Genomic DNA, 24,632 nt, shown 5'->3' with positions numbered 1-24,632 from the left:
GAGTGATCCCACCCTCTGCAGAGCAAGGAGGTCCAGGAGCCTAACTGCGCTCTGCGGGCCACACCTGGGGTCGCGAGGCCACAGTGCAAGGACAGCTCGGGCTGCCCCTCCCCGAGTCCCAGAACTCAAGGTCTCAGTGGGAATCTTAAACTGTATTTATTTATTTATTTATTTATATTTGCAATATGAAATAGAAGCTGGGCACGAACACACGCACACTCACGCCAGCCTGGGGAGGGGGAGCTGGGACAAGGTCACTTGGCAGCTGGGCTGGACCCCAGACCCTCGGGCATGGGAAGGGGACCCCAGCCAGACCCCTGCCGACCCCCCGCCCCGGGGTCCATGGGAGGTGCGGAAGTCTCAGTGAGTGCATCAGGGCCCCACAGGAATGTCCCCGAAGAGACCCCGTCGGATGGGGACTGCCAGCTCCTACAGAGGCAGCAGGGCCGGGCAGGGGTCCTCTAGCCCCCAGCCCGGGTCAAAGTGCAGGGTCCAGGGCAAGGGTCTGGGCAAAGGCACGGCCCCCACTCGGGCCCTCCCCCGAGGCGGACCTGAGCCGAGTGTGGGTGTGGGCATCTGCACCGGAGGCTGGGGGCGTGGTGGGGGGGGGGGCAATGTCCTCGGGATGGGATGAAGGTCCAACCCGCTGTCCCGCCCGCCTGGCCTCCTCCTGGCTCTCCACCCACCCACTCTCTCTATATAATATATAATATAGGTCTCTCTCTCTCTCCTTTCTCTCTACTCGACTCTGTATCTTTATTCTAGGAGACAAAACTCCATAATTTCTTTTCTCAGTGCAAATGGGGGTGGGTAGGGGCCTGTCTCCCTGGCACCAGGCTCCTGGGAGTCCAGAGGAGAGAACGTGGGGGCAGATGGGGGGGAGGGGGTGATGGGGCAACAGGGCCATCGTGGGACCCGCCCTGCCCCCACTCGGGCCGGGTCCACGTGGAGTATGGAGAATTCAGCCGCCACCACCAGGACCAGGCAGTTACCTGGGAACCAAGAGGGAGACCCAGGTGAGCAGCCCGCTGCCCCCACCCCCGCAGCCCCCCGCCTGCCCAGCCCCAGCCCAGCTGCTCCCCAGCCAGCCCTCACCACTCACTGGGAGCCCAGGGATGCTGGCCCTCCCGGGGCAGAGCCGCTGGACATCGGAGGTGGTGTAAGGGCCTGGGCACTGTCAGAGGAGACAGATGTAGGAAGGTCAGTGCCTCCCCCACGTGACCCCGGCTGCCCTGGGAGGCCGCACCACACTCACCTCTGGCTTTGGGGGAGCCCTGAGGGCTCTGGGCTCTTCTCCCCCTCTGTGGTCTGGGGGTGCTGGCAGGCCGCGGGGGCTGGGACGGAGGTAGCAGGGTCTCTGGTTGCACTGTGTGTAGAGGGCGGATCATCAGTGGGGCTCCCATCACTAATACCCTGTGGACCCTCCCACCCCTAAGAGGTGCACAGCCCAGGGTGGACCCTCCCATCAGAGACCCCTGGGAGCCACTAGGCAGGAGGAGATCCAGATAGCTCTGCACACCGCCTGCCTGCTTCTGGGAGCCTTCCCAGCCCTGGGGCCCTGGGCTCCAGGGTCCTCTGTGGCATCCACACGTGGGCGCAGGCACAGCAGCGGACCCTCAGTCGCCACGAGGCCCCGAGGCAGCAGCGCAGACCTGGGGGGTCCTCTGAGGGCCATTTGGAGCAACTCCAGGGCAGGACCAACCTAGGGGCCAGGCTGCACCTGTCTCCCAAGCCGCTCACCTGTTCAAGGAGCTGGGAGTGGAGCGTGTCCCTCTGAGGGTGGCCTGGAGGTCCCCGAAGCTGACCAAGGCCTGGCAGGGGGCTGTGCGGAGAGAGGCCAGGAGACCTGAGCTCAGCGAGGTCGGGCATGGGCAAGACCAGGGGACAACGGGGTGGGCGGTGGGGCTGGGCAGGCGACGCTCACCCGAGGGCTCCGCTACTGTGCTGCCGTCTGTGGCTTCCTGAGGTGCTGAGGGGGACGCGGGGTCCTGAGACCTGGGGGGAGGGCAAGGTTGGGGGAGCAGCTCAAGGGCCAGCTGGAGTCAGCACTCCAGCCCAGGGGCCCAGGGACTGGGTACCCGCTGCGGCCTTACCTGAGCTGCAGGGCGGAGAGGTCCCGGGGAGCGCCGAGGGGCCCCTGTGGGGCAAGGAGACCAGAGCTCGGCTCCTTCTCCCCAGAGTCTCGGGAGCCGGTCGGGGTGTCTGTAGGCACTGGGTCAAAGGTGGCTGGCCAGCTGGGGCCTGGGCAGGGGGAGGGAGGAGGGAGGGGTGAGCACAGCAGGCAGATACCCCACGTGCGCCCCGGCATGCCCCACCCTGCGTGTCGTGTTCACCCACCTGGAGGCTGGGGGCCAGGGCCGGGGTGACAGGGGGGCCCGGTCCTCCCACCGGCCGCTCGGCTGTCACCGTCATCCTCGTCCTCCTCCTCGTCCTCATCCTCGCTGTCTGTGCTGCCTCCACTCCTACCCGGAAACCACTGGTCAGCGGCTATGCTGAGACATAGCCAGGTGTCCTGACTACCCGGGGACGACAGAAGGGATGGACGAGTGGGGGCGGCAGGGAAGCCACAGCACAGGCAGGTCAGGGCCTTCCGGGGCCCATGGGGTGAGAAGATGCCAAAGCCCATCCTTAACGTGAACAGCCTCCCCGCCCCCACCCCTGACCTGACACTCTCCCTCCAACCACACACTCGGAGCGGCTGCTCCAAAACTGTGCTCTAAGTATCGACTGACACACGACCCCAGCCCAGGGGACAGCCCGACTGGCCTATGTGTTGCCAACTGGGGAATGGTTAAGAAATGACAAGGCTCCTAAGATGCCGAATGCACCATGGTGTGAATGGTTACCGACTGGAAAGGGACCCATCTGCACGCAGCTGAGAGTAAACGCAGACGTTCAGCAAAGAGAAAGCAGAAGGGAGCTTCCAGAGTCGGGGGTGGGGGGGTGGGGGCGGCAGCGCATCTCCTAAACCCACAAGGACCATCACACAAGGTGGAGGAAGCCCAGATGCTCCCCAAGGCCAGGAGCAAGACCGGGGCTGCTCTCCACTTCTGCTCAGGACCATACTGGAGGCCAAGGAGGCAAAACAACAAATTAAGAGGCATCCGGATCAGAAAAGGAGGGGTAAAGCTCTAACTGCAGATGACGTGACTGTGTTCAGACGACCCCAAGGAGAGCGAGTGCCGCAGAACACAACGTCGACGTACAAAAATCCACTCTATTTCTGTACACTTGTGACAATCTCAAAATTCCACTTATGTAACATATGTAGGGATAAATTTAACACAGGAAGCATGAAACTTATACCCTACAAAAGACCCAAATAGAAAAAAGACGTTCCGTGTTCACGGACTGGAGGATGGGATGGGGCTCACAAGGCACAACCTGAGCTGACCTACAGGTTCCAGACGGGCCCTCTCAACCCTGGCTGGCTTCAGTTGTTGAAATTAACAAGCTGATGCTAAAATTCACACCGAATCCCAAGGGACCCTGAATAGGCCACACAGTCTTGAAATACAACCACAAACTTGCAGTCCTCACGCTTCTTGATTTCAAAACTTAATACAACACGACAGTAATCAAAACAGGGATGGGGCGCCTGGGTGACTCAGTCAGTTGAGGGTCTGACTCTTGATTTCAGCTCAGGTCATGATCTTACCATCATGGGACTGAGCCCCACATCAGGCTCTGAGATGAGCATAAAGCCTGCTTAAGATTCTTTGTCCCCCTCTATCCCTCTCCTCTGCTCATATGTTCTCTCTTTCTCTCACTAAAATAACAAAAGAAATTAGGGGGTGGTGCCTGGGTGGCTCAGTCAGTTAAGCGTCCAACTTCAGCTCAGGTCATGATCTCACGGTTCGTAGGTTCAAGCCCTGCATCCGGCTCTGTGCTGACACCTCAGAGCCTGGGGCCTACTTGGGATTCTGTGTCTCCCTCTCTCTCTGCCCCTCCCCTCCTCACACTCTGACTCTCTCTCTCAAAAATAAACAAGCATTAAAAAAATTTTTTTTTTTTTAATTTATTTTTGAGACAGACAGAGACAGAGCATGAACGGGGGAGGGGCAGAGAGAGAGAGGGAGACACAGAATCGGAAACAGGCTCCAGGCTCCGGGCCATCAGCCCAGAGCCCGACGCGGGGCTCGAACCCACGGACCGCGAGATCGTGACCTGGCTGAAGTCGGACGCTTAACCGACTGCGCCACCCAGGCGCCCCTAAAAAAATTTTTTTAATGAAAACAAAAAAAAATTAAAGACAAGGAGATCTTGGAGTAAGGACCAATGGACCAAAGAGGCCAGTAATAAACCCACACATACAGTCAAATGATGTGTGACAAGGGCACCGGGTCCATTCAGTGGGGACAGGGCAGTCTCTTCGACAAGAGGTGCTGGGAAGACATTCACACAGAGAGAAGAGGAAGCTGGACCCCCACTTCACACCATACACACACAGCTCGCCACGGGATCAAAAACCTAACTGTGAGACTCTTGGAAGAGAACATGGGGTGAGTCATGACTGGGGTGTTCAAGGACACACACAAGTACACACCAGCCCAGCCAGTAACACAACAGCACACCCAGCAGATGAGAAGTGAAACACAACCACAGCCATGGTGGGGAGGGGGGATGTGTGTGTGTGTGAAGACCTCACAAGTAGGAGGAGGAGGCAAAATCTATAGGGCAGGAAGTCAGGACAGCGCCACCTTCAGGGGGCACAGTGGCACGGGGATGGCTCCACTCCCTCATCCGGGTGCTGGGGCTGGCAAAGGGGTGTCTGTGGGGCCGTGCACGAAAAAGTTAAAACTACACAGTGTAATCCTAAAGCCAGAAACCACAGGGACAAAGGCCCTGAGCACCTGTTCACAAGGCACGAATCTGGGGTGTGCAGAGAGCTGGTCACAGCCTGTACGGGAGACACCATCACCGCCTCTCCTGTACTGGAGCGAAGGCATACCAATGCCACGTCGGTGGCTCTGTGGGGACACCCGAACGAGAGCGAACATGGGGAGAACAGAGCGGAGAGACAGATTCGCCTGCACCAAGCCATTCCTCAAGGACCCACCTCTCTCCGGCCACACACGAGCCACTGCCCTATTCCCTCTGTAGCCGACCTAAGCTTAGCTGGGTTTCTGGCATTCAAAACCGAAGTGCCCCACCTAATACACACCACGTTCTCACGCTTCTCATCCACATTAGCGGGCGAAAACCACACCTCGGGGGCCCGACCGCCCCACGTGCCGGGCTCCCGGCTGCAGGAGGCGGAGAGGACTCACCGCACACCCGGGGGCTGGCCCAGACGGACTCCCCTGGCCAGCTGGCGGCCCTGCCAGGCACCATCCTCCTCATCAGATTCCCCGGAGCCCTGGCCCTCCTCCTCGTCCTCGTCCTCGTCCTCCTCGTCATCAAACTGCTGGATTCGGTCCTTGTAGCAGATCTCCAGCAGGCTGGCATTGGGCTGCGGGGTGCAGGGTGGGAGGCTGGGGTGGGCGGCACTGTCTGCAGGACCCCCCACCCCCACCCCCGCACGGCCAGGGACGGGGGGTACTCACGTTCTCGTCGTCGGCGTTGAGGGAGAAGGTGATGTTGGCGGTCTTGTCGAATGGCGCGCTAGGAGAGAAGTACCACAGCAGTGAGGCAGTGGCCGCGTCAGGGCATCTCGAGGTGGAGCACAGAACGCCTCTGTCTCCTGTCTCAGCCCTCACACAGGGACGCCCGTTAAGGCGTAAAGATTACCGTCAAGGTGAGCTCTTTACGCAGGCACATGCTTCCCTGGGGAGACAGTCTAGTGCCCACGGTGACTGGACCCAACACGGCACGGTCAGAAATGGAGACGCAACCGTGTGCCGACTCTGATGGACGGCACCTACTCTGTCTGTTCCCTATTCTGTCCCCGTGCTGCCCTGGGCCTCTGGTAGCTGGGGCAGCCGCACGCAATTTAAGCAGAGACCAAAGAAACAAAACCGAATGAGACCGTGGCCACGGGCCAACAAGTGGGGGCCGTCGTCATCCCTCCTGTCTCTGAGGAGTGAGAGCCGGAGGTTCCCAGCGCCAGGCCACAGCACACACGGCCCGCATATCCAGCCCCAGCCGGAGTGGGGCGAGTCTGGGGCTGGGACTCACCTCACCCCACCCGCCTCTCACGCCTCTCACCCCGCTCACGGGGCCGACACCCAGCTCCCTCTGCTCAACTCCCTTTCTGAAAGCCCCATGAAACACTTCCAGCTCCAGGGAAGTGAGCGCACGCGCTTTCGATGCCAACACAAAGTGCTGCCGGGAGCGTCACTTAGTCTCCTCCCGCCCGTCTCCGCCTCGTGTCCTTCACCCACTTCTCTGGCGGCGTCGGACATCTGTCCGTCCCCCGCGTTATGGATACTTCCCACGTTACCACGTGCCCCCCTCCCCCCAGGAAACACTGCCACGAAGATCTGCGGACAAATGGAGTTCAGTGATCGGAGCGCTGTCCCAGCTCCTGACACCAAGCAGACACGCCCACGCGGTGTCCCCGCGACCTCTCCACCCAGACACGCAGAGCTGGTCCCGGTTGGGAAGTCTACTCTGGCAGCCTGAGCCCTGCCGGGCAACGTCTTCAGCTCCAACATCCTAAAAATATTCATCTACCTTCCACTCTAGAACACTTCATGGCTTTCAAGGTTTCTTAAAGGAGTCTGTAGCCCCACTGGAAATGATGTGACGGTGGAGGCAACAGTTTCCATCAAGAAAACAGCTGGTAGTCCCCACACCGTCCTCCACCAGGGCGGGGTCTTCTCTCTAGGGTCCAGGGCTCGGAGACACAGGCAGAACCACCAAGCCATCCATGCACCCGGCACTGAGCTGGGCAGGGTAGCAGCGGACACAGAGCTCACGTCCACACAGGCGAGGCAGCCCAGTCGCCAGCCAGTGCCCATCACACAGCAGTGATCCTGCTCCCACACCGGCCAGCACGCACCTCAGTCTCCCCAGCTCTAACGGGGCTCCTGAGCCCTAAGCAGAGGAGGATGGTGGGCACATGATAGGACACCACCCAAGAAGCACCCAACACACTGCTAGCGATGAAGCAAACGCAGACAGGGACCTCAGCTCAGCTGCCCCCGACCCAGGGACATCCGTGGCCCCCCAGCCCCCACAAGTGACACTCAGCCACTGGCCCTCTGCTACCTTCCAACTGCTGCCACTAGATTGCTCGTGCAATTTACGTGATGTTAGAAAATCCTAATTTTCTTCTCTTGACTATAAAAGCAACAAATACCTGTGCTGGAAAGCTCGGAAAATAAAGAAGAAAGTTGGTGACGGCAACACCAAGTTAAAATATTGTTACACCACAATTACAAACAAGCACAACTAATCACTGAAAGAATTTCTCCCGTCAGCCTGGGGCCTGTCAGCCTGGGGCCTGTGCAGGCGAGGGGATGTGGGGGCCACTCTGGCTTCGAGGACCCATCCCAGGAGCTCCACACGGCCCGGCTCAGGCCTGGCTCGGCACAAGGCCTGTCCCCACCCACACCAGGGAAGATGGGAAAGATGGCAGGAGGAGCCACAGGGCAGGTGAGTGCTCACTTTCCGACCCACGGCCCCGTGCCCCCACCCTGTCAGGGAGGGCGCACTTACTTCACACTCTCTTCCTGCTCCCCAAACTCCTCGTCGTTGAAGCCAAAGTGGTCGATGAAGGCAGAGGTCATGCGCTGCATCTGGAAGTCCATGAAGGCCTGCGGAGGAGGGGCGGGGCGGTGGTCAGGGGCTGGGTGGGGCCCGGAGGAGCAGGCCAGCCCCCGTCCCCGCCCCGCAGCCCACCTGCTGCAGCACCGCCTCCTCCGGGAAGCTGAACTCCTTGAGCCGGTCGTCCTCATCGTCGCTGGAGGAGTGCAGGTGGTGGGTGCTCACCTGGGACAGGTGAGCAGGCAGGAGTGAGGACCAAGGTGGGCAGGGTGTGGGCGGATAGGGGTGAGGACCAGGGCGGGGAGGTATGGGCGAGTAGGGGCGAGGACCGGAGGGGTGAGCACAGGGGAGAACCCCGATGGAGGGGAGAATCAGCCTCACCAGGTCCACTGTGTTCTTCCTGTTAGTTTCTGCCAAGGGTCCGGACACGAAGGCCTCCCACTGCTCCTGCTGCTCACTGGGCAGGTCTGCTCCGAGGGAAGGAGACAGGTCGTGAGGGGCCCCACGGCGTCCTCCCCTGCCCTCCAGAGCTGGGGTGTGCCCAGGCCCTCACCCTTCAGCAGCTGCCCCAGCTGCTCAGCGTTGGGCCCCTTCTCCGCGTTCTGCACCAGGGCGTTGGCCAGTCTTGTCAAGTGGCCCATGTAGCCCTTGCGAGGGCCCCCTGCAGACCTGGACAAGATCAGAGGCCGAAGCTGGACACTGGCCACACCTGCCCCTGCCCCGCCCTCCCCTGGGGGCAGGGGGCCCGGGGGATGCTCACTGCACGAGGTCGTTCTCCTCCCAGGAGGTCAGGATGCGCTCTACCAGGCGGCACTGCTGCAGCAGCTGGGACAGCAGGGTGGGTGTGGGGGCGGGGCCAGACTCCGCCCCTCCTCCCCTGCGTCCCTCCAGCCCCACCCCCATGGAGGTGCTGCTGGACAGCTCCTCCCTGAGGCCCTGGGCTAGATCCAGGGAGGCCATCCCTCTGTCTCCCAGGACACCCGCTGCCCTAAGGGCACCACATCCCGCACCTACCTGCACATCACCCCCCATTTCTCGAAGACAGACCTTAGACAAGGCCGAGCCCCACCCCCAGCACGCACAGGCGCCCAGCAGGCAGACCTGGGGCAGAGCCCACCTGAGGGGAGAGAAGGGGACCTGGGAGCCCAGCTCACATGTTTCACGACGGGGTTTGGAGCAGGTGTCTCGAGGCCACTGTCGGAAGGAGGCCCAGCGCTCAGCATGGCGCTCACACACGACTCCACTTGAGCATGCAGGAAGTTGTTGAACACGTAGTGGAAGAAGAGGTCCTGGGTGGGGGAAGCACAGGCTGGCGCCGAGGCCCCCCACCTGCCCTCTGCCCCCAGCCCTGCCCAGGGGCCCCCGCCCAGTCCTGACCCCCTCGGCCCCCCACCCCCCTACCCTCCGCACCAGCATGGTGTTGGGCACATCCAGTGCCAGGAGCTCCTGGGTCAGGGCTGCATCGTTGGCGCTCAGGGCGCTGGCCAGCAGCTTGACCACGTGCAGCCGGGTGTTGCCCAGTGGTGGGGCCAGGCTGCCCCATGTAGTACGCAGCGGCTCCAGCTACAGGCAGAGGGGTGGCTCAGCACTGCCCAGGATGTGGGGCCACCCTCCCTGCCACCCTCCCTCCCCGGCATCCCAGCCCACCTCGGGGGGCTCAAGCAGGAGCTGGTGGAAACGGCCAAGGCGTGGGCGCAGGGCGTGCAGGGCGCCTACACTGGACGTGGTGCTGTCCAGGGTCGCCTGGGCCAGGAGCTCCAGCTGCCCGTCCACACTGCTAAAGAAGTTGTTCACGGTCACAGACTCAGACCTGCGGTAGGGGACAGGACAGAGGACCTGTGTGCATGGATATGCACACGTGTGGCACTTCTGGGAGTGAAAAACTGCTTCCCTGGGAAGGGTAGGGCAAGGACCAGGGGCGGGTGCTCAGGGACTGTGCAGGACAGGCCCCACTGTCTCAGGCAACCACCTGCCTGAAGGGCCCTGGATTCAGACAGCTACCTCCAAGCCACAGGCGGTTTATTTGGCCTCAGATATGAGCAGAGGACTCTCTTCCCGGGACCCTAAGTGACCACCAAGAAGGGGCCAGCCCTTGTAGAGGCCATGTCCCCATGAGTTTCGCCTCTAGATGCAAAGGCTGGGCTCTGAGGGATGGCTCAGCCACCTGGGGGGGCTGGCCCCCCTCACCTTGGCCTTCTGGGCTCCAGCAGGGTCAGCAGCACCTGGATCCCGCTCACGATGACAGACTGGCTCTGCTCTCCCTCCAGCATGTTGCTTAGGAGCTGCTCGATCGTCTCCTGCCTGGGGCAGGGGACAGGGCGGGGTCAGGGTGCAGGGTTCTGGACAATTTCCCTCCCTGGGCCTGGGAACTGCCCCGCAAACCCACTTCTCCAGGGTGGCCAACAGCTGATCAGGCTCTGGGCTGTCCTGGACCTGGATCATCTGCTCCCGGCTCAGGCGGATGATGTCGCACAGGGACTGGGACGCATTGGAATGTTGCTGGGGAGGCAAACAGAGAGCTGAGGACACCAGCCCAGCTGCTGGGCCCTCGTGAGCTGACCAGCTGGCCTGTAGGAACACAGACATGGGGGAACACAGACATGGGGAAACAAATGCCGAGGGAAGAAAACGAAGACACCAAATGCTGGGAGAGGACAGACGACGAAGAAATGGGAAACCCAGGAAAGCTTCCTGGAGAAGGTGACACCCCATCTGCTATAGTCAAAGGAGGGAACGACCAGATAGATGTCCAGAGTTTGGTGAGTGGATAAATACCAGTGATGTGTCTGCATGCCAGAACATTCCTCAGCCTCAGAAAGGGACGGAGCACTGACATGCCACAACACAGGTGAGCAAAGAGGCCAGTCATGAAAACCATGTATTTCGTGATTCCATGAGTCCAGGAAAAGGAAACCCAGAGACAGAAAGCAGACTGGTGGCTGCTGGGGGCTGGAGGACCGCAAGGCAATGGAGTGACAGCTAATGGGCACAGCATTTCCTTTCTGGGGTAATGAAAAAGTATTCTAAAACAATGTGGCGATAATCACACAATTTCGTGAACACACTAGAAACCGCTGAATTGTGTTCTAAATAGGTGATCCACATGGCACGTAATCTACATCTCAACAAAGCTGTTACAAAGAAAAGCCAAGAGAGAAACACGAACACAACTCTTGAGTGTAACCTACTGAGCAGCTGCCAGGGCCCACCTGTGCAGACCCCAGACCCACCCGGGCCATGGGCCGCTCACTCTTCAGAGCCCCTGTGCCACAAGGCCTGCACAGCCCTCACCCTACAGGGACGGATACTGGCTAGATGCTCAGGGCTAACTCCCCACGCCTGTGGGCCTCGGCTCTGTAAGCCAGCAGCTCCGGAAGATACTGCGAGGCCCCGTGAGCTGCAGTGAGGATGCGGAACTTCTGTATGGATTCTCTAAAGCACAAGTAGGGTCTATCTGCCAGGTCACAGTCAGCAGGGGAGGGGGCGGGGAAGGGACGCGGGGGGGGGGGGGGGGGGAGGCTGGCAGTGAGGGGGCCTAGAGCCCGAGGCCCCTCGCCAGGCTGCGACCCATCAGATGCTGGGCAAGGTCCTGGTTCACCAGACCCCGTCCGTGTGGGTCCGGCCCCTCTTACTCTCAGCAAGAGACTCAAGGGCATGCACACACCAGGTTCTAAAGCTTCCCTTCTTCACCAGTTCACCTCTTAGGAAGGGAGGAGGGAGAAAAGCCGGTGTGAAGAGCAGATCTGAGGGAAGAGGCCGGGCCACAGGGAGGAACAGCAGGCGAGTAGGGGACACTCACATTGTCATCCTTTGACGGGTGGATCTGATCAATGAGCCGTTGCACGATCTTCTCCTCATTGAGCCACTGGGGGTGAGAAGGAGGGGCGCTCGGCTCACTGGCCCGCCCACCTCCGGCAGGCCCCACCCCCTCCCGGCAGGCCCCGCCCCCACACTCACGTTGACCACGTCCTGCCTCAGCTGCGGCCGCTCCACGCAGGTGAGGAGACGCAGCAGGAGGTCCATGATGGCCGAGGTGCCGATGTGCTGCAGCAGCAGGTCCACGAAGTCGTCCTTCTTCCGCAGGAAGGACACGAGCTGGGGGCCAGAGGGGCAGCGCTCGTCAGGCTCGTCACTCGGCCCGACCCAGCAGGGCCCGCGCACCTGCCCGCCTGCCCGCCGCCCTGGCCCTGGTGCGGCGGTACCTGGTCTGTCTTGCGGTTGATAAGGATGCCCATGACCTTGCTGAAGAAGCTGGCGAGCAGTGGGTTGAGGCTGCCGCTGCTCTGCAGGAAGCCGTAGAGCCGGTTCAGGAGGGACTCGTCGGCACCCAGCGCGTCGTTGATCTGGGGCACGTCTGAGGTCAGGATCTCGCAGGCCACGCTCGGGTACCTGGGGGGTTCACGTCCAAAAAGGGTGGCAAATGTCAGGGAAGCTGGCGGGGCCATCCTTGCCTCCCCATGCCCTCCTGTCAGAACCCACTCGTGGCTCCCCACTGCCCCCAAGGCTACAGTCAACCTGAGCTTGGACCCGACCCCCACCGCCCTTCTCCCAGGCCCACCCCCAGGTGACCTCTGACATCCGCCTTCACCCCTGCTTCCCGGCCCCCCGCCTGCACGGGGCCCAAGTAGGGCAGTGGCCAGGACGGACGGGGTGGGGCTCACTTGTAGCGTAGCCGCTCCTCCCCGCTGGCGGGCGGCTCCTGGGTGACCCAGGCCACCATGGCCTGCAGGTGCGGCGGCTGCAGCAAGAAGTCCAGCAGCTTGCGGTTGACGACCTTGCACTCCTGCAGCACGTCCTCTTCATCCAGTAGCTCGGGCAGGCTTAGGTCCTCCCGCTCCAGCAGCGCGTCGAGGTGTGAGCTCGTGTGCAGGTCAAACTTCCAAAACATGGCGCCCTGGGGGCGGGGCCTGTCACACACCCGCCTCTGCCGGCTCTGCCCCGCCACGCTCCACTCCCTCCACCTCAGCCACCTATTGCTGGATGACCATGGCAGCCTGACAGGGCCACCCTCTAGTTCAGAGGGTAGTGCACACCTGAGGCCAATGGCCCTGACCAGCCCTCCGCCCCCAGTCGCGGGTGAAGTCCGGGGGCCGGGGGGGGGGGGGGGGGGGGGGGGGCTGGGGGTGCACACACGTGGCCTGCAAAGAAGAGCCCTGAGGCTGTGCAGAGCCCCTGCGATCCTGTCCCCGTCCAGGGCCTGTGTCCACGGTCCCAAATCTGGGCAGGGACCCTGGGAGTACGGGTGGGAGCAGTGCTCATCCTGGAGCCTCTGGCATCAGACTCGCTTCAATCTGTATTTGAACAAATTCAAATGCCCCCATGGTCGCCAGCATGGGGCTGCTGGCCAGCCCAGCAAATCACCATGCCACGTGCAGGGCGTGGGGCGGCGGCAGAGGGAAGTCTGAGATGTCTCCAGGCTGTGGCTGTTGCCTGGATTCTACATACACACACACAAACACACCCAACCCCCCCCCCCCCCAGGGCCCGGGACAAGGAAGAGGAAAAGCGGGGGAGGGGGCCCTCCCAGAAGAGCCGCTGACTGGGGCCCAAAGGAACCAGGACAGGGTGACTGACTCAGTGGGGAGGAGGACAAGGCTGCGTCCCACTCCCCGACCAGGAGCACTTCACCAGGAGCACTCCCTGGGTGCCTGGGGGTCTGAGCCCACTATGCACGTGGACTCAACCAGGCCTCTACAAAGGCCTACGGCTCCCAGTCCAGACCTCCTGCTAGGCCTGCCCTGGACTTGCCACCAAGCTCCCAGGCCACTAGTCCCCCACGCAGAGCACCCGTGGCCCCCTCTGAGGACACGTCGCCACCCCGCTGCAAGACAGGCAACTCATGCCCAGGAAAGTTGGGGGCTCCCCAGCACCACACAGGTGCTAACCAGAGCTCACATTCGTCACCTGCCTGGGAAGACCACCTAAAGCAGAGGCCACCGAGGATGGACTGCGAGGCCCTCCCTCACCTTCTCCGCCCCACACCACCCACCATGGAATGGAGCCCAGGCCCAGAGCACAAAGTGGCTCTGACTCCCTCGGGAAGCAGCCAGGACTCAAAGCCAGGGCAGAGCGGCACACGCATGGCTTCGGTCCCTTCGAGACACCGCCCCCCCGCACCCAGCCCTCCCTCCCAGCCTCTGCGGGAGACTACTCACCTCCAAGCGTCCTCCCCACCCACCGTGCCCAGGAACAAGTGGCTCTAAATTTGCAATGATCCCAGATCTGGGGCCCTGGCGATTCCTCGGCCCTGGCTCAGGACGGCGGCAGGTGGAGTGGAGTAGACACCACCATACAAGACGGCAGCAGGCACCAGGTCCCTGCCAGGGTGGCGGGGGCCCTCCCACAGGCCCAGAGGTCCCGTCCCACAGCACACAGGGACTCTCCCCTTAGCCCTCCACCCTCCACTCCACGCTGGCCACTTTTCTAAAACACAAACTTGAGTGCCTGGTGTTTGCTCGCGGCCAGAAGCCCAAAAGGGCTCCCTGGGTCTCGCCATTTGAGACCCCAGGGGTCCCTGCCAGCCTTCCAGCCGGCTCGGGCCAAGCCCAGCCTCCCCTTGGACCTCCACTCCCACAGCACTGGCACACACCGGCTCTCTCACACCTACACGGCGCCTCCCCAAGGAAGCTACAGCCTGGCTCCTCACAGGTCATCCTGCAGCTGCCATTTAGGGGTGTGCCTCCCCCAGCCTGCGGCCGGCCCTCCTGAAGAGGTCCCTGCAGGACATCACGGCCCCAGCACCATGCTGGACATCTAGGCCTCCCGGCATCACAGGAATGGAGGGGGCCCCTTCCCTAACATGCCAGACTGATGTCCCACATCAGCTGTGTACTGACAGCTTTCAGGACCGTCTGGCCTTTATCTCTCCCTACTCTCATGACTGCCCCCCAAGAAGGTATGGATGGTCCCATTTTACAGGCGAGGATGCTGAGGTGCACAAAGGCGACTGTCCACCCAAGCTCCCGGAAGGTAAAGTCTCCGGGCGGGGGGCCTTGTCCTGTTCACTTACAGAGGAACAGGCAGGCTCAGGCCCAAGTTTGGGCAGGGCCAGCTCAGCCTGGCTCTGCCATCCTCACCCAGACTCTGACGGTCGGCCCCTTCCCGGTCCTCGGGGGCTTGGCGGGACACTCAGCTCCAAGTCTAGCGCTTACTCAGGAGACACCTCTGAATTCAGGGAGGCACAGCCTGCACACCTGCCCATCACTCAGTCACTGGGGGCGCTTCTCTAACCTGCAGAACCCTCACCCCGACCAGACCCCGTCACCTCTCTCCATTCTGTTCCACAGGCATCCAGGACCGTCTTGCTAAGATGGAACCTGACCACGTCCTGTCTGCTCAGGAGCCTGAGAGCTTCCCTCTGCTCTCAGATACGTCTAAATTTTGCCCCGGCTGCAGGCCTGTGTGAGCTGGCTTCTCCAGCCGCCCTCACACCGCGTTCCTCACCCGCACTGGACACACCGGCTTTTCTGTGTGCAGAGCACACTTGGCCTGGGATCTTCTTAGCAACTCTGCTCTTGCTGCCTCGCCGGCCTGGGATGTCCCAGTAACCGGCTCCTTCTCATCCTTGGGGTCTCCTGCCAAGCCTCTACCCCCCGAGAGGGTGGAAGCAGTGCTCTGGCACCCCCTCCATCCACCAGCTCTGGAATGTGCACCCCGGTCCGCACGACAGTGTGCTGTCACACGGTGCACGTGCCCTGGTGCCCTGACCAGATGACGGGCAGCACAGGCACAGCCTTCCTCGTTAGGCTGCTGTGAGCGCCCAAGGGTAGCACCCTGCACAGCACCTGGTACGCGATTCGATTATGTTCAAAATAGCAGCAGAAAGATACCCCCGTCTGCAACCCCCCACGTGTCATAAGGCCCCTGCCCCCTCTGAGGCAGCAGGTGACATATCTGCCAGGGCATCGCTCTTCCCATGTCCCTCCCCCCCCCCCCCCCCCCCCGGTTAAACCACAGTCACAGGTGGGGGTGGGGAGGGGAGGAGGGCTGAGCCGGTGCTGAGTGTGTGCACCTCCGGGCCGTGTGACGGGGAAAACATTGAACATCACCCCCCACACTCTAAAGTACTCAGCGACTCTCCTTTGCATGCAGGCAATTCCCTCCATTTGCTGAGATCCTAGACCTTCTCAAGAAACCCTTCTATGCTTGATGGACGTCCTCTCTCTTTGGGTAACAAGTCTGTGACAGGCCTTGTGCTAAAGGCCAGAAAACTAAGGGCTGGCACAGGTGACTCACCAGCCCCAAGGCACTGAGCTGGGCAAACCTGGGGCCAGGACCCCCTTGAGGGGCAGCCACCACCCAGGCTGTGAGAGGCAAGGAGCTCAATGTGGCAAGCACACCACCTCCTTCTCCACTGGAGACTCACGTGAGGGGGAGACCAGAGAGTTCAAAAGACCCCCTAAGCCCAGGGAATGAAGCCAGTCACCAAGGACTGCGTGTTGTAGGACGCCACTTAACGTGAAACATCCACAAGAAGCAAACCCATAGACAGAAAGCAGATTAGTGGCTTTCAGGAGCTGGGGGAGACTGGGCGTGGGGGTGGGAGCACCTGCTAATGGATATGAGATTTCCTTTTGGGAAAAGCATATCTAAAAAAAAAACCCCAAAAGTTCTAAAATTGAATGTACACAATTTTGTCCGTTACACCTCAATGAAAAAAACCTACTATGGTGATGTCTGCACAACTCTGAATATACTAGAAACCACTGACTTGTGCACTTTAAATAAATGAACCACATGACGTATAAATTGTATCTCAACGAAAACCACTACCAAAAACAAAACCAAAGTTGCTCAAGCCTGTGGTGACAGGGCCGGGGCCAGGCCTCACTCTGTGTCCAAGTCACCCAGAGCTAACCAGACGCCAGCTTCCAGAAAAGCTGAAGCACAGAAAGCATGGACAGGTTCCCCCTTCCACACCCCCAACATCTCTGAGCTAAGCAGGACGCCCCACAGCTGAGGGGCAGGGCGGGGATGGGGCCCAGACAACATCCCCTGAAAACCTACACACCAGCATGGGCACCTGGGCTCCACATCAAGACAAGAGAGTGAATATTCCCATTTGACAGACATGGGGACAGGGGCCCACAGGGACAGAGCCGTGGCCACCAAGAGGCAGAACCAGGACTCAGACAGCCCCCCCATCCTGTCTACTGGCGGAAATTGTCAAAGCCGAGATCCGCCCACTTCCAAAGCACCTAGTTAGAGGGCACGGGATCAGGGCATCATCCCCAACCTCTCCCACGGGTTGGTTGTGGACAGCAGCTAGGGTTTCCTTCCCCAAGCTGCTTTCCAGAGAGCCGGTGTAAGGTGGGGAGGGGCGGGCGGGGGAAGGGGGGAGAGGTGGGGAGGGATGGGCAGGAGAGGGCCCGCCCACCGTAAGACAGGAGGGTCCAGGTGGTATGGGGAATGAACTCCAGGGGCCTCAGAACCCAGGTGGCCCCTTAAACTCTCAGAACCTAAGGTCGTTCCTCCAAAAATCAGAGAGGCTGCAAGGATCACACCAAGCGAGTGGTGGCTGGTGCCTACAAGCATCACGTCTCAAGCTCCACACAGAACAGAGATGGAGATACAGGAGAACAGGAATACACACACACACACACACACACACACACACACACACACACACACTCTCAATTCACTCCAACCTCAAGTCCTGATGGCCAACCCCATCTTCCCACTTAACAGAACTTGCTGGAAGCCCTGGGAATTGGATGGGCCGGGGGGGGGGGGGGGGGTTTCCATTCTCACTCTAATGGGGTGAGCCTGGGCCAGGCACCTGGTATCCTGGAGCCTCATCTCCTCATCTGTGAAATGCGTTCACAGCCCTCAAGAAGAGTCCTGTGAGAACGGCCAGCTCAGGCAGGTGGTCCTGACACGGCAGTGCTTGGCAGCTGGTGGCCCCTTCCTGTAGGTCCCTGACCCTGCCGAAGCCCACACACTCCCAGCGGGACGGAAGGAGCTGGACAGTAACCCAGGGGTGATAGCTTCAAAACCAGAAAGCCCAGAGACAGACTCTCCGCACACCTGCTTGAGCGACCCAGGTCATTCAAATACTCTGGCAGCCGCCTCGCACCCCACCACCCCCACCCTGTGCAACTCTTAGCAAACTTCAAGAAAACGGAAGTGACTACCACTGGTTTTTAGCAACCGTTTGAAAACCATGACTGGCTGCAAACGGAAGAAGGGGAAACTGTAAATGAGAAAGGAAGCCATTAAAAAAGAAAACCACCTCTCTCTCTGCCAGCTTGGCACCATCGCCGCGGGTCTCTTGCTCTGCTGTGTTGTTCTTAGGCCTGTGACAGCAGCTGCCCTCCCAGGAGCCTGCCCACCCCGCCCCTGCCCTGCCCAGGCTCAGACAGGGCCTGACTGCAGGGCCCAGAGCGCCGGCCCCACTGCACCGCCGATCTGCCTCCACCACCTCTGTCGGTGCCAGGGAGCCCGGGCCCGATCCTCTACCTTCCACCCCTTCCTCGCCCGCCCTGGCCATGAAGCCCCTGCCATGAAGCGCATCTGGGGTGGCCACCTGAGTGGCCCAGGGGCTCAGGGGAGGGTCTAGCGCTGGCAGAGGCCGTCTCTGGCCTGCAGGCGCCGCCACCCTCAGCCATCACAGGGCCACAGGCTGCTGAGATGAGACACGAGCCCTAGCAGGGGAGAGAACCCATGACTGAAAGGCCGGCCTCAGCCCCTTGAGCGCTCAGCAGGTCCAAGGGCTATGAGACCACCTCCCTCAAGTCTCCCCAACTGTCAGCTCTCTGCCAAGTCTGGAAAGGGGGTAGGGGACTTCGATTCCGAGGATAGGACAACAGTAACGGCGACCCCACAACCTCTGAGTAGGATGCAGAACCCAGCACAGACCTAGCAAGGTAGGCAGCAGGATGCCCATTTGGGACAAGGGCCACTGAAGCCAGGGAAGGAGGGACCTGGCCACAGCCACAGAGGACAATAAGCTGGGACTTGTCCATGGCTTGGGAAAGCCTGGGAGGGGTCCCCAGTTAGGGGGGCACCCCAGACCACATTCTCCCAGGGGAGGTGGCCACTTGGGTCCAACCCCGGGAGATGGAATAATTAGGAATTAGAAGATTGCAGGCCCCTGGCCAACGACTAAGGAGGGACCTGAAAGCTCACATTCGGGACTGTCACTTGGATCAGTTATGGGTTCAAAGGAAAAAAGGAAAACGGCTATCAGATTTTGAAATAGCCCTTGGAACACGAAGAGGAGCAGAGTCAGTGTTCCAGGGAGATCCAAAGTCAGAACAGCCTGGGTTCCAATCCTGCCTCTCCAAATATAATCCCCGTGGCCTTGGACTGCATCTCCTCCCTCGGGAGACACCTCACGTTACCATAAGATCACACCTCCCACGGGAAGATCTATAAAGCGGGTGTTCAAAGAGAAAACCATGCTTGGCCTGGAAAGGAGGGCGTGTCCCCACCCCCCACGTGCTGAGCCTGCCCTAGAGAGCTGGTGAGCCAGGGGCGCCCGGAAGGCCTCTCGTTTTCACCAAAGCTCCCTGGCCTCTCTCACCTCATCTCTTGCTGCAACCCGCATGGTGCTCAACACTCCCGCCACACCTGGCTGCTCGTGGGCACCCTTGCCTCTGCCCTGGCTGGCTGCTCCCTCTGCCTTCCCTCCAGCTCTTTGGGCCTGACTAGCTCCTCCTGGGTCCTTCAGGCTTCGGCACAGACACCACTTCCTCCAAGAAGCCTCCCCAGACTTCGTTAGGGGCCTGCTCCACACTTCCACAGCTTCCGTAGTCACCCTATGACAGCATCCGAGCGCTCTGTGACAGGATCTGCCTGTTCAGTCACCTGCCTCCCTTTGCAAGATGCCAACTTACCGGGACTTAGCATAAGGCCAGGCCCACAGCTAGAAATACTTATTAAAAAAAACACCTCAAGTCCAGAGGGGGAGCGTGACCTGTTGAAGGCACTTCCCATAGACCCTGAAAAAGTGCCGGTGATCGGGGTAGGCGGGAACCAGAGGGCTCTCCTCTGATGCAGAGAAACTGTAGATGAACCAACAAAAATCCCTGAAAATACTAAAATAAATCAAAATACACAACTCAGAACACACAGCCACTCACGAGTACCAACAGGGCAGATAAGGCAAAACTGTACACGACACCCAAGCTAGAGAGCAGGGTTTCTGCGCCGCAGCACTGCTGGTATCTGGGGCTGGAAAATACTCTGTGGCGGGGGCTGTCCCGTGCACTGTACAACGTCCAGCAGCATCCCTGGCCTCCACCCACCAGTAGCACCTTCCTCATAACAACCGGCACCTCCTGCCATTGCCAAATGTCCCCTGGAGGACACAACCGCCCCAAGTTGAGAGTCACCGCAACACGTAATCCCGAACCTAGTAATAACACTCCTAAAAGCTACTGATCCTGGAGCACTTCCTGTGCCTTGCGTGAGGGTCCAGGCTTCCCGAAACGGCCCACTGAATCCCCACTGAATCCCCAGAGCCGCCGAGTGGAAGAACACTGACATCAGCACCATTTTACACACCACTGAAGTTTCTTTACCACTCCGAACCCGGTACCACACCTAACGCATCTTCCTTTCCAGAAACATCTTGCCTCTGGGGCCGGAGTGAACGGTAACGTCTGTGGCCTCAGCCCAGGCTCAGGTGTGTAAAAGAGCGAGCAAGAAAGACCCTAACCAGGAGATCACATTCGAGGGGCTGGACAGGCAGCGGCACCAAGGCCCTCCACCCGCCCGCTCCCGACACTTCTGCAGACCACTCCCCGGTTCCCACCTTCACAGGCTTGCACGTGCTGCTCCTCCCACCCGGAAGGCCCTTCTTCCCACTCTCCATCTGTCAACCCCCTACTCGTCCCTCCCAGACAGAGAACGCCACGGCCACCAAGCCAGGCTCCCGAGCCCCTCCTCTGCGGCCTGCAGGCCCTGAGCCACCTCCGTCACAACACCCCTAATTGTGACTGTCCGGCAGGGCCTTTGTCTCCCCAGGGCAGGGCCTGGGGCCGGTCCCTGCCTCTGCCGCCTGCCTTCAGCAGGCCTGGCCGGCTCCGCAGGCTGCTTCCAGAGCCCTCCTCACACGATAAGCCGGGCAGGGAGCAGGGAGAGCCTTGCTGTTCTAGTGGGCCTGAGCCCGGGGCAGGGGTACGGGCAGGGTCAGAGGCGGGGAGTCTAAGGACAGGAAGGGGGTGTTCCAGGGAAAGGGGCTGAGGAGGAAAAGATGGAGATGTCCCAGGAGAGTGGGGCTGAGTCCGAGGAGGGGAAGTTGGAAGCGAGTGGGGGAATCGGAGGGAGACCGAGGAGGTGAGCTGGCCGGCGGGAGGCCGAGAGGAGAGACTAGGGAACTTGGCCGGGGGACGGTGGGGGGGGGGGGGTTCCGAGACCTGGGGGGCTGAGAGACCCTCGGGGAACCCGGGAGCCCGCTCACCTGCGCGGGGGGGCGGCGGTTCCTCGCACTCGGGGCTCATCGGGGCGCCCCCCCCGCCCCGCCGCCGGCGGCTCCGGCCCCGCCTCAGGGGCCCGGTATGAGGGGGCGGGGGGCGGCGGCGGCGGGGGCTCGCGCTAGCGCCTTCGGGCCTAGGGGGCTCCCCGCGCGCCGAGCTCCAGAGTCCGGGGGTCAGCGCCGGCCGGGAGCGGACGGAGGCGGGCGTCCGGGGCTCGCCGGCGACCGGGGCCGCGGAGAGGTCGGTGCGGCCGCGAGGCCGGCGAAGGCCCTCAGCGGGGAAGTGGTCCCGGCTGGCCCGGCCCGGCGGCGCGCGGGAAAGCAAAGGCCGGTCAGGGAAGACGTTGTCCTCCGCAGTCCGAACAGGCCGCAGGGCTGAGGAGCGGCCGACGGAAGCCGAGGCCCACTTCCTTCGGCGCCCCCTTCCTCAAACGGACCGCGTCTTCGGACTCGGCAGTCGGCTCGGGGCCTCCGACGCCCGGCTCCGTCCGCCACTATCCCACAATCCCCTAGCGCAGGGGCACGCAGGAAGCCCCGCCCACCCGCCGCCGACCGGGTGCGCGGAGGCCGCGCGCCCGGGCCGGGGCAGTGCGTTTGCGCGCTGGGCACAACCACGCCCCTCCGGCCCAGCCAGAACACGGCTGCGGATGCGCTTGCGTTGGTTTGGGCCAACGGTCTCTCCCTGAATAAACCCAGACAACCCAACGCGCAGGCGCCACCGCACGCGGGTAGCGTTTGTCTACGACTCCGTTCCAAAGTCCAGAGCAAATCCTGCTCCAGGATTTCTCTTCCCACTTGCTCCTTTTGGAAATCCATTCCGTTTCCTCCAATTATTTCCTGCTTTTGCTCCAGGGTCCAGGTCCTGGGTAATCCGCACCCGGTTTTCTCTCCAACCAGGGCCCCGCGCGCGTCTGCCTCGCGCGGTTCTCGACGCCTTCTCTGTGCGTAAAGCTGACTTAGGTCTCACCTTAGGTTTTTGCCCAGGCCTTGTCTTTACTGTTGCCTCCGTTTCCCCAATTTGTTACAGGCCCTTGCTCTTGTTACTGTAAGGCCCACTGTAAGGATCAGACGAGTGCGTGCGTGTACGGACTCCTTTCATTTTTTTAACCTGCAGATTTACTTTTTTTTATTTCAGAGACATTTTATTGAATCATATGTTTAGTACATTTTCCTGTTCTTGTTGTTTGCTCCCCATTTCAAGGATGCCAGTTATGCATTTGCCTTTCACATTTGTTAGCTCCTCTGTTCTTGCTTTAATCTTTCTCATTTCCACCTGTATTTGCTTATTATCATATGTCTCTTCTTCTGGTCCTTGCTATTTCCAGTGGATTTGCTGCATGAGCTAATTTTTGGCCCTTGTATCAGTTATCTGCTGCTGTGTAACAATCACAACCTCAGCAGCATGTATCTATCATTTTCACAGCTTGGAGCTGGCCAATGTGAAGTTTGGCAAAGTTGGTTCTGTTTCCCATGTCTCTCATATTCTGGCACCATGGGCTACCCAGGGCACCATCTCACAAGGAAAGGGAGAAGCAGCCCAGGTCGGGCCCATCTGTTAGCGCATTTCAAGTCTCAGGTTGCCTCATATCTGCCATCATCCATTGGTCAAAGCAAGTCACACAATCAAGCCCAAAGTTATGGGGAGCAGGCACATAAATTTCACACACCAACAGAGTGGATAAGTGTACTTCTCTTATGGAGATGGAATGGGAGGGAGTAAATATTTCCTGAACAATCCACCATAGTCCTCTGTTTGTTTCCTTAGTTTTGCCAATCTTAACCTTTTCATCATTGGGGATTTGTTTTCTGTTATTTGTTTCTTCAATTTTTTGAAACATTTATTTTTGAGAGAGCGAAAGAATGGAGGATGGGCAGAGAGGTGGGGGAGACAGAATCTGAAGCAGGCTCCAGGTTCTGAGCTGTCAGCACAGAGCCTGACATGGGGCTTGAACCAACCAGCTGTGAGATCATGATCTGAGCCAAAGTCTGAGCCACCCAGGTGCCTGGGGATTTGTTTTTGTTTGGGGGGGGGTTGTTTTAAAATGGACCCAGGTTTCTATTGTAACTCAGCTTGAAGCAGTTGTGATGCATTTCCTTCTGTGCCTCAGTCATCTTTTCTTCGGTCACATTCTTTTGTCTTTTACTCAGCATTTTGCTTGCTTTGTTACATGTTTGCACAGTTGCCATATTATTTTAACACATAAGCTCAGGAACTGAGAGACGAGGGGTAGCCCTTTTCAACCAGCAAAAGAAACCTGAGAAGTTGACATGGTCAGTCTGGAAGAACCTGGGAAGCTGCAGCAACTTTAAAGACCAAAATCTGCGTCGTCTCCCCCCTATCAGGACTCACAGGTTGGCGATGCTGTTATGCGTAAAAAATTGGAAGGCGCTTAAAGTGTCTGGTGACAACGCTCATTCCCCATTGTTCACATTTCCACACGGAGGTACTTCTATTGCTTAGTGTGTCTCCCCTGGCCTCTCCAACCCCTTTAGGGGCTGAGGAACAATTTGCCAGATTGGACGGGCATCGTGGCTCACGCCAGCCCTCCCTGTCTTAGAGCCAGCTTGCCCAGTGCGGCCTGCGGCACCCAAGGGGAGGCCTCTGCTTGTCCAGTGCTGCCTGTGACCAGACAGGCAAGCATGTCTCACGCTGGGTGGGGTAGCAGCAGGACTAAAGCTACTTTCTCTGGCCATAATGGTAATAAACGTGATACTTGAGCTCCAATTCTTGGATTCTGTAGCTACCTTTCAATTTATCCTGAACTTGGGAAGAAGGGTGAAATACTTGGGCCATCCCAAATCCCAAGAGTACGAGTAAATGCCACACGAGAGGAATTAGCGTGTACGAAATGGAGCTAGGAGACCAGGGTACAGGAGGAGCACAGCTTTGAAGCCAGCCCGGGTCTGAAACCTAGCTGTGTGAATTTGCCCACGCATCAACACCCTGGGCTCACATTCCTCGTCTGAAAAATGGCACTGGTCACGAGCCTTGGTTGCACACGACCAGGCTTGGTTGAGCTGACAAGGAATTTATGAAAGGGGGTGAGACCTGTCTCCGGCCCCAATATCTGATAAGGCTGGGGATCTCTCAGTGCTTTGCAGCCGGGAGCAAGGCCCGTGCCCAAGCCCTGGGCAAGTAGAGCGCTTCCGGCTGGCCGCGGTGCACCTGCTCCCGCCTTCCCCCCATCTCCTGCGCCCAGAAGCCGCGCGGCGGGCTCTAATTGGTGGGGCTGATGTCACGTGACGTGCCTCTGCACGGGATGCTGGGAAGTAACATGGCTCCCGCCTCCGGGCAGGCCCTTTGGATATCAAACGTGGGGGGTTCTTCTGATGGAGAAACCGGCGACGCTGGATGGTCGAAAGGGAGGGCGGGTGTCCACCACACTCCCTCTCAAGAGGGCCTGAGAAGATGAGAGACGATGGCTCTGGATTTTAGGGAGCAGCACTTTTCTTTCCAGGTGCCTCCCGCTGCCCTCTCCTCCTCCGTGGCTCCCTGGGTCCCGTAAGATCGTGCCCCACCACCCAACTGTCCTCTAGGGGAGGTGACAAAGGCTGCAGTGAA

General features: G+C 60.0%; 1 protein-coding gene across 4 annotated transcripts; it reads right to left on the bottom strand.

The window, feature by feature from the left end:
* Window positions 1-137: 137 nt before the first annotated feature.
* Window positions 138-21,582, bottom strand: PPP6R1 (protein phosphatase 6 regulatory subunit 1). 4 transcript variants are annotated; one of them, XM_043598293.1, is made up of 24 exons: window positions 21,056-21,582; window positions 12,312-12,544; window positions 11,853-12,039; window positions 11,608-11,745; window positions 11,450-11,515; window positions 10,037-10,149; window positions 9,838-9,951; window positions 9,298-9,460; window positions 9,061-9,213; window positions 8,805-8,939; window positions 8,411-8,475; window positions 8,204-8,319; window positions 8,032-8,117; window positions 7,786-7,875; window positions 7,603-7,700; window positions 5,547-5,604; window positions 5,271-5,452; window positions 2,338-2,462; window positions 2,094-2,241; window positions 1,925-1,995; window positions 1,741-1,822; window positions 1,256-1,366; window positions 1,103-1,174; window positions 138-992 (listed from the first exon to the last, which is right to left on the bottom strand). In XM_043598293.1, exons 2-24 carry the CDS (start codon window positions 12,536-12,538, stop codon window positions 989-991), a joined length of 2,604 nt encoding a protein of 867 aa, XP_043454228.1. In that variant the 5' UTR covers window positions 12,539-12,544; window positions 21,056-21,582; the 3' UTR covers window positions 138-988. The 4 variants fall into 4 exon arrangements, with proteins under 4 accessions (XP_043454228.1, XP_043454229.1, XP_043454226.1 ...); XM_043598294.1 differs by lacking the exon at window positions 21,056-21,582 and having other exon boundaries at window positions 12,312-12,612; XM_043598291.1 differs by lacking the exon at window positions 21,056-21,582 and having other exon boundaries at window positions 1,096-1,174.
* Between the last annotated feature and the right edge of the window lie 3,050 nt (window positions 21,583-24,632).

Source organism: Prionailurus bengalensis, chromosome E2 (assembly GCF_016509475.1).
Source record: "Prionailurus bengalensis isolate Pbe53 chromosome E2, Fcat_Pben_1.1_paternal_pri, whole genome shotgun sequence".
NCBI lineage: Eukaryota > Metazoa > Chordata > Mammalia > Carnivora > Felidae > Prionailurus > Prionailurus bengalensis.
This window is presented reverse-complemented; position numbering and strand designations above follow the sequence as displayed.

Excerpts from the sequence above, each read along its gene's own strand:
- PPP6R1 (XM_043598293.1), bottom strand. The coding sequence starts at position 12,538 with ATGTTTTGGAAGTTTGACCTGCACACGAGCTCACACCTCGACGCGCTG. Across the intron at positions 11,516-11,607 it reads TGAGGCAGGACGTGGTCAAC|TGGCTCAATGAGGAGAAGAT; the intron begins GTGAGTGTGGGG and ends TCTCACCCCCAG. Across the intron at positions 9,952-10,036 it reads CTGTTGGCCACCCTGGAGAA|GCAGGAGACGATCGAGCAGC; the intron begins GTGGGTTTGCGG and ends CCCCTGCCCCAG.